This window comes from Carassius gibelio, chromosome A15 (genome assembly GCF_023724105.1).
Source record: "Carassius gibelio isolate Cgi1373 ecotype wild population from Czech Republic chromosome A15, carGib1.2-hapl.c, whole genome shotgun sequence".
Lineage (NCBI taxonomy): Eukaryota > Metazoa > Chordata > Actinopteri > Cypriniformes > Cyprinidae > Carassius > Carassius gibelio.
Window position 1 is genome coordinate 21426473 of NC_068385.1, and position 14193 is coordinate 21440665.

General features: G+C 35.6%; 1 protein-coding gene across 2 annotated transcripts in view; it reads right to left on the reverse strand.

Annotated features, from left to right (window-relative positions):
- LOC128029400 (cell adhesion molecule DSCAM) overlaps positions 1 to 14193 on the reverse strand; it is a 132281-nt gene that overhangs the window by 110602 nt on the left and 7486 nt on the right. For both annotated transcript variants that reach the window (XM_052617181.1, XM_052617180.1), the window contains exons 2-3: positions 2880 to 3197; positions 1740 to 1886 (exon numbers count right to left, since the gene is read on the reverse strand). In XM_052617181.1, coding sequence (XP_052473141.1) covers positions 1740 to 1886; positions 2880 to 3197 — 465 coding nt within the window. The remainder of the gene's footprint in view (positions 1 to 1739; positions 1887 to 2879; positions 3198 to 14193) is intronic.

Sequence of the window (14193 nt, forward strand, 5' to 3'; positions counted from 1 at the left end):
TGAGAGATGTCTTTAAATTCTGTTAATTCTAATTTTTAAGTGCAAAATGTGTGCCTACATTTAAAGAAACATCAAGTTACTTCTGGGAAGTAAAATTATTAAAAACGCTGTTAGGACAAGAAAACAAAATGTCTCGCACTGCAGTTTTGGAGCTGAGCAATAAAATGCCTTGATAGCACTGAGTACATCTATGAAAATACAATAAATGTGAAAAGACCCATTTTTTCAAAGCCCATTTTTTCTTCCATAATGTGAAACATTTCTGTGTAAAACAGGATGTTCAATGGATTAAAAGGAAAGTTAACCCCCCAAAAATGAAAATTAACTCATTGTTTACTCACCCTTGCATGATTCTAATGCCGTATGCCCTTTTTTCTTTTTCAGACCACAAAAGGAGATTTTTTTATATTTTTTTATGGATTGTGTTTCATGATGCGTTTTTATTTATCCTGATATTTCACAACTTGTGTGCTTTTCCTGAGCAAGTCTGAGTGAACTGCTGCACTAATAGAGTCTCATGAAAGTGCACCATGCACAGAGACCAACGTCCATGTCAGGATTTTCATTTAAAAAAATATATTAAAATTCACTTTTATTTTTCACCAAAACCATCATATACCCCCCTGAACACTTGGAATATGTGGCATGTGTCGCATGGGACCATTCTGCGATACTTTTGGACCTCTTTAAAAAAGCTTGATGCTGATTATTATACACATGAGATTATATATTTATTATATATCTCCTTTTGTTGTCCAAAATAAGAATAAGAAGGCTGCATGGCATTAGAACAGCACAATGGTGAGTAAATGATGATTTAATTTTCGGGTGAACTATCCCTTTAAAAAATGTACAGTAGGTTAGACTCCCAGAGGTTCTAGCTGAACTAATTGTGGCCAGTATGTGTTTGATGTTGCTGCTTTATGAAATACATGTGGTATTTTTGGTATTTGAAAGCGAATCTACTGTTTGAAGAGACTATCTTCATGCTGACCTCACCACTACTAACAATTATTTGCAAAATCTGGCTGATTAAAAAAGGATTGAAGCACAGATGTGTGCCGGCATAACAATCTCAAAGCCCATTTCTGTGCAAGAGTAAACAATTCTTCAGCTTCACATGCCAGAGAGCTTTCAGCCACACGTCTGAGGTCCTTCATCATTAAATATTTAGCGAGGGATGAGCATTGGATTGGTCTAATGCTTCTGACATTTTGCACGCGGGTTGATATTGGCATGTGCTGCGACCACATCAGATAAAACAGTTATTAAACTTTATAAATGACACTGGCCATGTAATAGCAGAACCATTCATAAAGGTATAAGGAATATCTTGCATAGCATGCCATATTTCACCAACCACACTGGCCAATTACTACCAGACTGTTACCATGGAAATGGCATCAGCTAGTCATAAGTGGTGATGTACATTGATTGGTGAGAGAATGGATTTTTCAAAGCTCAATAAAGGCTCTGGTACAAGATGTTTGCTGTCTGCTGTGGCCAAATCCTTTGCAGGGCATATATTTGAATTTAAGGACTCCAGATAACTTGTGAATGAAAAATGCTCCCATTCGTGGCAAATGCAACCAGAGGGTACTAGTCAATCAAAGAGTTCAAACAAACATAAACTGTAAAGTGAAGCACTCAACTATTTCAAAACAGAGGCACACACACATATATAAGTCTTGTTACAATCTCGCAAGTTTATCGAAAACGATGTGAGCAATCAGCCCTACCTGAGACAAGTGAGACTGTGTCTTTCTCCCACGATACAACACTGACGTACTCCTCTACTGAGGCCGGGATAATGCACTTGAAGACCGCCGTATTCCCTCGCATGACTCTCTGATCAGCCACCCGCACTGTGTATGGCTCCCGGAATACTGCAGTGAGAAGAAAAATCGGATTTTTACCAGTTTACAATACTGACTGAAAGTGTTACTTCTAAGAATGTGTTCTCTTATCATAGATAGATAGATAGATAGATAGATAGATAGATAGATAGATAGATAGATAGATAGATAGATAGATAGATATGCAACTGTGCAACTGGTGCAACTGTGCAATTGTGCAATATAAAATTAATAAAATGACATTTATAAAAATGCATTGTATATATTTGTGCTGTTCAATATTTAGGTAAGCAAAAATCAGACAACTTGCTGTTTGCTTCATGTGACTGAAACATTAAAAGAAATAGCAAAAGAAAGAGAGAGAGAATGCACACTGGCCCACAAAAATTGACCCAAATTCCAGCATTGTCTTCTCCACACATGACTGACCAAGAAAGAAAAAAAAAAGCAAAGAAAAAACATTAATATTTCAGTGTTTTTTCATCTGTCTATCTTAGATCTCAGAAACAACTCTATGATAATTTAATATGTAATACCGAACTGTAGAACATTTGAAAAGTTTAAAATGGTTAGCTTAATATGTTAAAAAAACTAGATTATTTCTTGATTTCCGTTGTTTTCTAAGTGTGTGATTGAGTGTACCTGGTACTCCCTACATCATTGGGACCAAATACACTATGCCCACAAGGGTAGTAATCCCAGTCATTTGTGACATTTTTGGAACCATGAGGAAAACAGTTTATAAATCATACAGAATGTAGTGTTTTGAAAATCTAAAAATGCAGAAAATACAGTTTGTACAGGATAAAAATAATTACTCCTATGGAATGTCCATATAAAACATGGAATCATGTGTGTGTGTGTGTGTGTGTGTGTGTGTTTGGCTGTACATAACAAATAATAGTTAAAATGAATCATAATATTAATGCTATAACACTAAAAAATATTTTTGTGTATTCTTCGCCACAAGTTGCATACTGTAGGTAGATATAAATTTAGATGTGTTCTGTTGAGGTGACTGACCGGCCTTAATGTGTAGATCTTGGCTCCTGATCTTTCCAGATGGGTTTTCCGCTGTGCAGTAGTATGTATTGTCATTGATTAGGTTACTAAAGCTGGATGGCAGGAAGCCGTAGATCTGCAGCGTGCCATTGGGGTGCACATGGCGGATGCCTGGGACATCGTAGATCTCCTCGCCGGTGGCAAGGTACCAGCGCAGCGCGGCGGGGGGCACGGCCGCGGCAGGACACGGCACCAGTGCCCCTGTGGTGCTGGAGAACACTACCTCTTGCAGAGATGCATTGACAAAATATAAGCTGGAACGTAGATCTTCACCGAAAACTGAAAAAGAAAAGATGAGGAAAAGAGTGTGTGAATACATTAATATGAACAAAGGAGTATCAATGAAACACATTATTGTTGACAGTAAAGGTGAAATGTGTCTCTTTTTTTTACAGATTAATATGAAGAGACAACTGTATGTCAAGTTAAAATAAACTATGCTCTACTTTACATAAAAAAAAAAGAAAATTAAAAACTAAAGAACTACGCCTTGATTAAAAAAAAAGAAGCTTTTTTATTATTATTATTTGGTTAACAATTTATTTAAATCAGATCATTGCTGTGAAATGGTAGGATGTCTTATACATACATATTCTCTCTGTTTATGTCTATGAAGAATCACAAAGGTACTGGGTTACTCCGCCGCGGTAACCCCGAAGCATTCGCACTATCTAAAATAGTGCGAATATAAACACTTATTATAGGTGCACCCTAGTGATTCAGGACAAGCTAAAAACACGGTTTGGAAAATGGATTCATGGTGTATTCGCTTATTATATACATTTTTCTACATTTTGAAAACAAACAAAGTTACGGACCGCAGCTCTGATTGGTTATTTTTTACCTGGAGCGATGGAGTTTCTGCAAATGGCAATAGGACCACTGGGAGGAGCCAGAGGAGCTTGATTTTTTTCACAGATTATCTGTTTCATATTCTACTGTCAGGACATAATGACAGGTTTAACAAATAAGTATTTTTACAAATGTTCCCTACAGCACCTTTAACGTGCTGCATTAACGTGAGACTCTTATCGGGCGATAAAAAAAAATATCGCTGTTAATCTATTCTCAAAGTTGGGTTAGGAGCTGGGTCTATACTACGCGAGCTATGATGACTTTCACCTTGATATTTTAGCGCGAATGTATACCTAGCCGAATCTGTAGGGGGCGAGAACGAATCTTTAAACCTGTGTGTATGCCTACTGTTGAAATTACCACATCAAACGTGATGTGCTAACATGGATGCAGCTAAGATGCTGCCAGGTTTGCTTCAGGGAATTCTTTCTTTTTTTAAAGAAGCTTCCCAATGGAAACCTCAACAAGACACACCGCTGTTTCACACATAATCCGTCTGCAGTGCGTCTGCAGTCCGTGTGCGTTTCGTATGTGGTGCAGAAGCAGCATGGACTCATATTCATTGTGCTTTCACACAGGATGCATTTGCAGTCCGCCTCTCGGTACGTGAACGATCGCTGAACTGCTGTAGACGCACCGCTCCTGGAACGCACTGAAGGACCGCAACCACGTGAACGCTGGAATCCGTTAACATGGGTGTGTAAAAAATATGAAACACATACGCACTGCAGACAGATTATGTGTGAAACAGGCGTAAGGTTGTTTGCACTTTGTGCAAAGTGGAATTCGTTTTACAGCTTTCTCAAGCACTTTGTGATGCATTTTGGAAACAGGAGATGAGCCCCTGGTCTAACCTGGTGCACCTGTCTTGAGAATCCCTTTCTCAAAGTCTTAACGTTACTTTTAGTCATTATTTTATTTGGGTAGCACACATTTTCTGAATGCCTTCAGCAGAATTCAAATGAACCATTTTTATCTAGATTAATAATTAATACCAAAATTACAGTGAGATTAATTTAGATTAAAAAAATTAACCTATGCCCACCGCTAATACATACATATATATATATATATATATATATATATATATATATATATATATATATATATATATATATATATATATATATATATATATATATATATATATATATATATATATATGCACAGTATACAGTTGACTTGGATGGAAAAACAATCGATTTTCCTACAAATCACATTTCAAACTAAATTTTGACAAACAAATTGAGACATACAAAAATGCTTGATTGTGACCACTATTAAAAATGTATATGTGACCCTGGACCACAAAACCAGTCTTAAGACGCTGGGGTATATTTGTAGCAAAAGCCAAAAAAAAAAACAAAAAAAAAAACCTTGTATGGGTCAAAATTATACATCTTTCTTTAATGACAAAAAAATCATTAGGATATTGAGTAAAGATCAAGTTCTGTGAAGATATTTTTGAAAATTTTCTACTGTAAATATATAACAACATAATTTTTGATTAGTAATATGCATTGCTAAGAACTTAATTTGGACAAATTTAGAGGTGATTTTCTCAGTATTTAGATTTGTTTGCACCCTCTGATTCCATATTTTCAATAGTTGTATCTTGGCCATATTGTCTGATCCTAATAAACCATACATACATCAATGGAAAGCTTATTTATTTCAGATGCTGCATAAATAAATTTAGCAAAAATGTACACTTAAGACTGGTTTATGGTCCAGTGTCACATATATATTTTAAAATGCAAATTACATTGTGATAAAATTAATACAATTAATCAAGTGAGCTGTATGCTTTTATTATTATTCTAATTATTATCATTATTATTAATAAACAATATATATATATATATATATATATATATATATATATATATATATATATATATATATATATCGCGATTAGTTGCATACAAAAAAAAAATGTTTTTTGCATAATATATGCATGTGTTCTGTGTATATTTATTATGTATATATAAATACACACACATGCAGTATACATTTGTAAAATATTTACATGTATTTACGTTTGTTTATATTCATAAAATTTATATTATAAATAAATATATTTAATATGTAAACAAAACATATTTTTCTGAAATATATACATGCATGTGTCAGACTCCTCTTGTGTTTCCCTCCCTCATGTGACCATATTTGGATTTCCTGTTCATGTCCTTGTTTAGTTATAACCTTTAGGTTATTAGTCCCCAGCTGTGTGTTTTTAATTATCTAGTTTACTCCTCGTTTAGTTCTAAAGCCCTGTGTTTCCCTGTCTTTGGTGTCCGGTCTTGAATGTCATTCTGTGTTCCTGGTGTTCAGAGCAATAAAGTCTGTGTTATTTCAAGAATTCCTTGTTTCCAGGTTCAACAGGACAACACTTATATATATATATATATATATCAAATCCAAAATATAGATTTTTTTTCATAACATAACATATCAAACTGGCATCTTAATACTGCTGTAAAATCGCAGCAAATATACTCAAGTACAAATAAACTCACAGTACATACAAAAATACACAGAAAGTATTGAGGGTCATCACTAAGACACAGCAGAGAAAATGTGTATCATGAAGCTAAACACAACCAAAAAAAATGTTCAAGACTGCTAAATGCTTTTCTTTTCTTTTTTTTCTAGTGTCTTGATGAAAATCTCCTCAATGCTTTGCCACAGGTCCTTTCTGAGCACTAATCTACATTTGGCAGTAAATGGCTCACCAGTGACAGCTGGTAGTGTTTTCCCTTGGGACAAAAACATTTTAGCACATCAATAAATTTCTAACAAGGTTTCAAATTACAGCAGTTTCAACCTTTTCTGAGGATCAGCGGGTTTCACTCACAAAGAAGAAGGTACACATAGAAAAAGATGTGCATTCATAAACATGTGCACCCACATGCTCAGATATAACACTCCAGTTGTTGGCACACTTGATGGGCAAACACAGACAAGCAAACAAACGAAACCCGCGAACAAGCGCGCTTAATGGTGATAATCTTTACTGTGGCAATCTGAGGCATATGGTACCAATCACCATTCAAGTGGCACGCTGAAGCGACCATCTGTTAAAATATCTTGTTTTGCCAGCAAGAGGCTTGGCTGAGCCTTTGTTCTGATATTAAAGTGTGTGAAAACATTCTGGCCTTTATGCAATGAGAATTTGCTCACTCACTCTTTTGTAAACCAAAGCAATCATTGTTGATCTTTATTTTAATTGGACTGATGAAGACTTTTTGCTACCTAACTCAAATTATTCAACATTCTGCACTAATCATCTGGCACTTGATGAATTCATGTGGGTATGTTGGTTAATAGACGAGTGTTCTGTAAATGTGACTTCTGGTAATGAAGAAAAGACTTGCTGATGTAAAAAAAATACAAAAATTCCACGTGTGCTATAACAAATGAATAAATCCAAATAAAGATTGGAGACAGTAATTCATGTTTCTTCCAATAATATGGAAACTTTTAACTTTGGCAACCCGCATAAGGTCAGTAAGTCAATAAGTCAGTCAAGTCATTTTTTTTTACCTATCTACTATCCTTATCTTTTTTAGAAGAAGAAGAAAAAAGTCTCATTAAATGATAATAAATAAACTATTTATTAGACAAAAAAAGACAGAAAAAGTCAAAGGCATGTGGTGCAACCAACATACTAAATATATGTAAAAATTTAAATAAATAAAATAAATAATAATAAAAAAAGAGAGAAACTGAACTTGCAGGTGAAAGTCAAATAAAGGTTGAATATGGTCAAATAAATATAACCATATGAACTTTTTTTTTTTTTTTTAAAGGCTAGGCTAGTTTAGGTTTTAAAATTTCATGTGGTTCAATTTCAATATTCACAAATTTTGTTTAAAAAACAAATACAAATATACTGTAGCTGCTGGCAGCCAGGGCCGCTGCTGGCCAAATGGGTGCCCTAAGTAGGAGTGTATTGTTGTGCCCCCCTCCCTCAAATATTATAAAAAAACTAAAACAAAAACAGTAACAAAAAACACTATATGGGTAAAAACAGAACTTTAATTAAACAAAAAAGTTAATATTTTTTTTATATTGTTTACAAATTACAATTGTCTCTCAACAGTTACCTATGGCTATGACTTTATTAATACAGTTGCCAATTGATTATATAATCTCAAGCATTCAGAACTCACGCAAAATAAAATTAAGCAGTTTTAATATGATAAAATTAGATGCGTTTGTTGGTGGTAAAATTATTACTGACTTTAAAACATGTTATTAACATAAACAGCCAAAAAAGTTTCACAGGATTATGAATGTGACTGGATTGATACACCGGCTTCATTTTTACCTTTAACAAATGATTTACAATTTATTTCAATAAATATAAAAAATGTATAAGGTGAGCATTGTAGTTGACACCTAAATGAACAGTTTACAGTTGTTTTTATGACTGTAAGTCATTCTCCACAAATGCTATTGACAATAGGAAAAGTGTATACCAATATTGCATGTAAGTTTAGAGACAGTCCCTAAATTTGCGAAAATTGTACCTCCAACGTCAAGCCAACTTTATGCCAATTTTTTTGCGTCATTTGTTTTCTTTTCTCTGTACTAAATTGCTAATGTCTTTTCGCCAGCATAGATGTCATTCATCAATTATGAGCATTCCGCCACAAACATGAGGTGCGAGAGGTCGCGAGCGCGAATGGGGGAATGTTTTTTTACAAAAACTCCCTGAGAGGTTCCCTACTCAAGCTGCGTACTCTGCGTGTACGGAGCGGCGGTACTGCTGGAAGCGATGGCAGGGTTACCGTAATGAACGGGTTACTCTAGGACATCAAGAATGTGAAGCAGACAAACAGAGAAAAGGAAGGATACATAAATTTAGATTTAGCATTCTCAGCATCTTGAGATCAAATTGTCTGAGTTTAGTACAAATCAGATGAAAAGTTTTTTTTTTTTAAGACGTTTTTCAAAACCATATGAAACCATAATGAATACAAAAAGTAATTTCTCAGAATGTATTTCACATAAAAAGAGTAAACAATAACTTGGCATGTGTTTTAAACTTGACATTTAAAAGATTTTAAATAACACTGACAAATTTAAGATTATTTAAATTTATGACATATCAGTTTAAGAGTTGTGCTTGCTCTGAAATGGTAACCTTCTTAACGTTTTTTTTTTTTTTTCTCTCTCTCTTTACAAAATGAAGCAGACAAAATTAAGTAAAAAATCTGAAGTCGCATCAAATCCCTGAAAGGGCCCCACATCTGAACAAGAAACCAGCACTTTAATACTCAACAACCCAGAGGAAAAATTGACATAATTTTTCATGAAATTAACCATAAAGACAAAAAAGTGACACTGTTTAATAATGTATTGTGATGATTCATAATTAACCAAGTTTTTTTTCTCTCTCTTTGGGTACAGCTTTGGAAGAAAAACTGCACTCTATTCAATATTAAACTGCTCTCTCTCATCTTAAGGGCTGTGTGTCAAATAGGTCTACCCCTCCTTTTCTTTGGGCTGGGAGAGTGATTGGGATGGCAGTTGACTCTAATGCACTGGCCTTGCTTTGCCTCTAGGCCTTTAATGTCATGTCACCTGAGGCGTGGGTTGCACCTGATGGAAAGTGGCTAACACCAAGCCAAGGTGACTTTAGTAGGACACTTCAGAAACACACACGCAACATTCACAATTTTTTTCCCCACATAATTAGCTGTGAACATGTGCACACACATGTACTCAAACTGAGATGTTTAAATATTGATTTCATTTCACATCCAAGGTTTACCAATGGGTGTGGAAGTGCAGTTTGATGATTTTTTCAGTTTTCCTGTTTTATAAAAAAAAAAAAAAAAAAAAAAAAATCCACGTCACATTCTGCCACAAAATAAAAAAAAAGAAATGCAGTACAATAAATACTAACATAATATGTAAATACTTACAATTAATTTGGGTATTAATGGTGGTGATTTTAGAATAACTATTGCTGAATATTACTTTGTTATGCTGGAAGATGTGTGTTTCTGAGTGAGTCACTGAATTATTCACTCAACTAAACCACTGATTAATTCAAGAACAAAACACAACTACGGTGAACAGCACTTTTCCTTGTGTAAATAAGCTAAATCAGAATTAGTTTTTACTTAAATTACAGTATTTATTTACTCATTTATTTTTGCATTACAGAAATCTAAATTTTGGATTGGATTGGATTTCCTTATTTATAGTTTTGGGAAATTAGCTCAGTTTTAGTTCTGTGCTTCATAAGCATAAGCTGTGCTTCATAAGCATATTGTTAAAGGGACAAAGTACGAATAGAATAGGAAGAACTTTATTTTTTTTTTTCCACTATACTGACAGTATGCTAAAAGTGCTGGCTTTGAGAGCACCAGGAGATGAGCTTTATGCCAGAGGCAAAGACTGCCAGTCAGAATCTAGAGGCCTCAAAGAGATTATCAGATCAATGTTTAAACCCAAATTCACTGAAGTTTTCACATCTACCAAAATTTGTGAATGGAAATATCCACACTCACAGTGTTTTAGTTCAGGCTCTAGGTCAGCAATATTTAAATATTTTTATTATTATTATTATTATTATTATTATTAAGAAATTACTTGGGTTTAGGGTACAAAAATCACTGGCTATAAATATTTACAAATATCTATTTTAATATATTTTTATATTTATCATGAAGTTATGAATGTGTGAACAAATGCTTTCATAAACAGCTCTCTTTCTCTCATATGTAGCGTTAGGAATTCATAAGTGAATCAGTAGATCCTAGATGACCCTCTCTCTCCTACGCAGGGTTGAAATGGGTGAACCCTTGTTCATTTATTCAAAAACCCTGCCGTAGATGTGTTTGTGCCATGGAACTGATTCAATTATAAAATAATCAAATCATGGGTTATATCTAAAATGATTTGGCCTTGTTTATGGATCTAACATATTTAGCTACTTCTTGGTAGCTTGTTGTATAACTAAATACTACAAAGAGCTATTGTGTAGTTTAAGTACTTTAAATTATGATTATGTAGCATGGAAAACTACAGTGCAATGGTAGCTTCAGCAACACCACATAAAAAAGTTTCCGATAATTATTGCAATTTGATATGAATCATACATTAAAAGGCAGTTCTTAAAAAGTTACTGCCAAACTTATACTTGCAAAATAAATAATTAAAGTATAAGAATCCTTTAGCTGGAGAAAAAAAATGAACAATTATATATTTATTTATACAACATAAGCAGAACTAGTCACTGACTCAAATTTAGGTTGACTGGTCAATCACACACAACAAAAATTTATCATCTTGAACTGTCTAATCAGCCATACCAAAGTGTTTTCAGGGCCAATGATGCATTTGATCTGAGCGAAGGTGCGATCAATGCTGATGAGGCAAATACTAATAAACCACAAATAAAATAACAAATCAATGCCCGTCCAATACCATTCCAACTTGCCAATAACCAAATTTTGTTATTACTAACTTACTACTTGAAACACCTATACAAAAATCTTAATTTAACACAATGTACAGTAGGACATATTACACTCAACACACACAAGAGTATAGACTTTCACCCTGTGTGCATGTAAAGACTCATTATTTGGTGTTGTTGATGATAGGGTTAGTGTTAAGGTAGGTCAGTTAAGAGCTAAGCTTTTTTCCACACTGCAATACCAACAGTCTACAGTCCAGTGACCATGCAATGCTCCACATACTGTACATCCTATGCTCTATCTATAAAACTTCACAGATAGGAGAAATTTCTGTTTGAGCCAATTTTGAGCTGCTGGTTTTGCCAGGTCTGGGGAGCAGGGACAGCACTGTGTGTTCTGTCTGTGCTGAACAGGATCGTGGGATATCTGTTTCACAATGACAGGCTGTGTCAGGGGCCTGGGGTAATTAAGGCTGCACTCAGCACACCGCCTAGGGGGGCTTTAGGTTTGTGGGGCAGAAGGGTGAGATGGGATGAGACAAGGTGCCGAATGGAGCGGCTGGGGATGGGCGACATGGACCCAGGACAAGGTAGGGCCGAGCGGGACAGGGTTTTTGCCACGGTGAGTATGCACTTCCCTCCTACAACCCCCACAGGCTTTAGAACTCGCAGCACTTGCCAAATGACTGTCTCCCAATTTGCTTTCATGAATATTAAGCAGGACATGACAGACGAGAAAAGGCCTGCCGTCTGCTCGTCTGTGATATGTGCAGACAGATCGGCTCTCTGATGTCAGCGAAGGGTAAAGCGTGCCGAGTGTGGCCCTGCGGTGTGCCTCTGATTCCCGTTGTCATGTTTTAAACGAGCGAACGTGAGCGGCTCGTTAAGAGCCGACTTGGCAGCAGGCTAAGATCGGAAAACGAAAGCGCTGTTGACTTTAATGTCTGAATTTGCCCAGCTGATGGCACGAACAAGGCTGTTAGTGAGGCAATTTCATTCTAAGTACTTCCATATTCAAAAAACGCTAAATCTATTAAGGCAAGTCACTTAGCCAAGTAAAGCAAGATCATATTTATCAATGATAGTGTCAGGTAGGATCTGCAGCTGAAGGCTACTGACTGGCATCGCTTAATTCCATAAGTAATTAAGAGTTATCAAATTAATTAAAACCTACAAGCTACAATACACACCCAATTCATTTCTAGCCATTCTTAGCACACGAACAAAAGACAAACACAACTGCTTTAACACATTTGAATTCATTCTAATAAGCTCTATATATCAAAAAGCTTAAACAATTAGCCAACACCACATTTCAACACATTAGATATCACAGCTTGTCTCAAGCTTTGTTTGGGTAGATTTAACTGATGAATGAGAACTGATGCTTGTAGTCGGAAGAGGAGTTCTTGTAATGACACTTTCACAGTGTTTGCTTACTTAATAACAGATGAAGTGGATAAGATGCAAACAGATGTTTTCATTTAGCAACAGTTTCATCAATACTTTATGTGCTGCTTAATACAGCAACTGTATGTACAAGAATAAAGTTTAGCCTATTCAACTTCATTGCCAATAAAATGTAAAAAGAAATGACACAATACAGAATTAGAACTTCAAGAGAAGTGTTTACTGTTCTAAAATAAAAATGTATAAGAATGCAATACTTTTATGACATATGTCACAGAGACGTGAAGTCTGTGCCTTCTCATGTTGAATAAATTCCACATGCATTGCTTCAGTCAGATATCAGTCGGTCTGTGCAGTGTCGCATAAAGTCAAATGCGCATTCAGCCTCAGATGGCACAGCCAGGTCCATTCACCAACCACCTGGTACATAAAACATCTGACTAGCTCTGATTGGCAGGCTTTTTATTATGTTTGAGGCACTTCAAAAAGTGCCTTTCACTTTTTATATATCACATCTGATATTTGATGGGGTCTCATATCAGATATCAAATGACCAGCAGAGCTTCAAAGACCACATTGCAACGTCAGTGCAGTCACTCAAGTTTGCATTGAAAACCATAAGGAAAATCAGGTCCTTCCATTTCCCAACTGAGCATATGATATTATTCCTTGTCCAGGAACCCATTGTCATTTATAGTTGGATAATGGCAATGTTCTTTTGGTTGGACCTCCAGCATGTGTCATCAAACCTCTACAAATGATACAGAAGTTTAAAGAACAGCCATGGGCCCTCTTACCTGCACTAACGCTTACAGATCTACATTGAAGCTTATGGACAGTGAGTGAGTGCCTCATGGTACCATCACTGAAAGACAAATAATTTTCACAAACATTTGTGAACACTACCACATCATTATTTAAATTAATTTGTTTAACAACAGTCTATTACTATGGTGTAATCTGTGGTAAAATTGTAAGCTTGATATTAGCTCTATTTAAATTTAAGTAAAGTCTTATGAAAATGTGCCTAATCAATCAAATCTGACTTCTAATCTTGGCGCTTCCTAAATAAAAGTCTGTTATTGGACAGCGGCTGAGGGAATAAAAATTAGGGTATACAAAAGCTCTTCAGTGGGAAGTCAAAACTCCTCTGTCAACATACAAAGAAGCCTCTATCCAATGGCTCAAAGGAAAGACTATGAGACCGGTGTCTAGAGAGGCCATCCTGCCTTGACGGTTCATAATGATGTAGAGCATCTTTACAAACAAGCATCCTGCCTTCATTAGAACCAGCGAGAGGTTCAACAAGAACACTCATTGTGGTCAGCGCAACCCCGGATAGTGTTTTTTTTCTCTCCTTGGCACGTAAAACTGTTCTGGGTTCAGTAACAGACTTCCTCTGTGTTGGCTTTATCATGGTGCAGGTGTCTATTTCAATAGCATCTGTACACATCCGTCTATTTGAGCTTGCAAAGGCTAATTCCCAGCTCGGTTAGCTGTGTGCGCTAGTCAACTTGCGGCACAACGATGCCAAACATCACAGTCCACATCCCAGTACACCTGGTCATTACT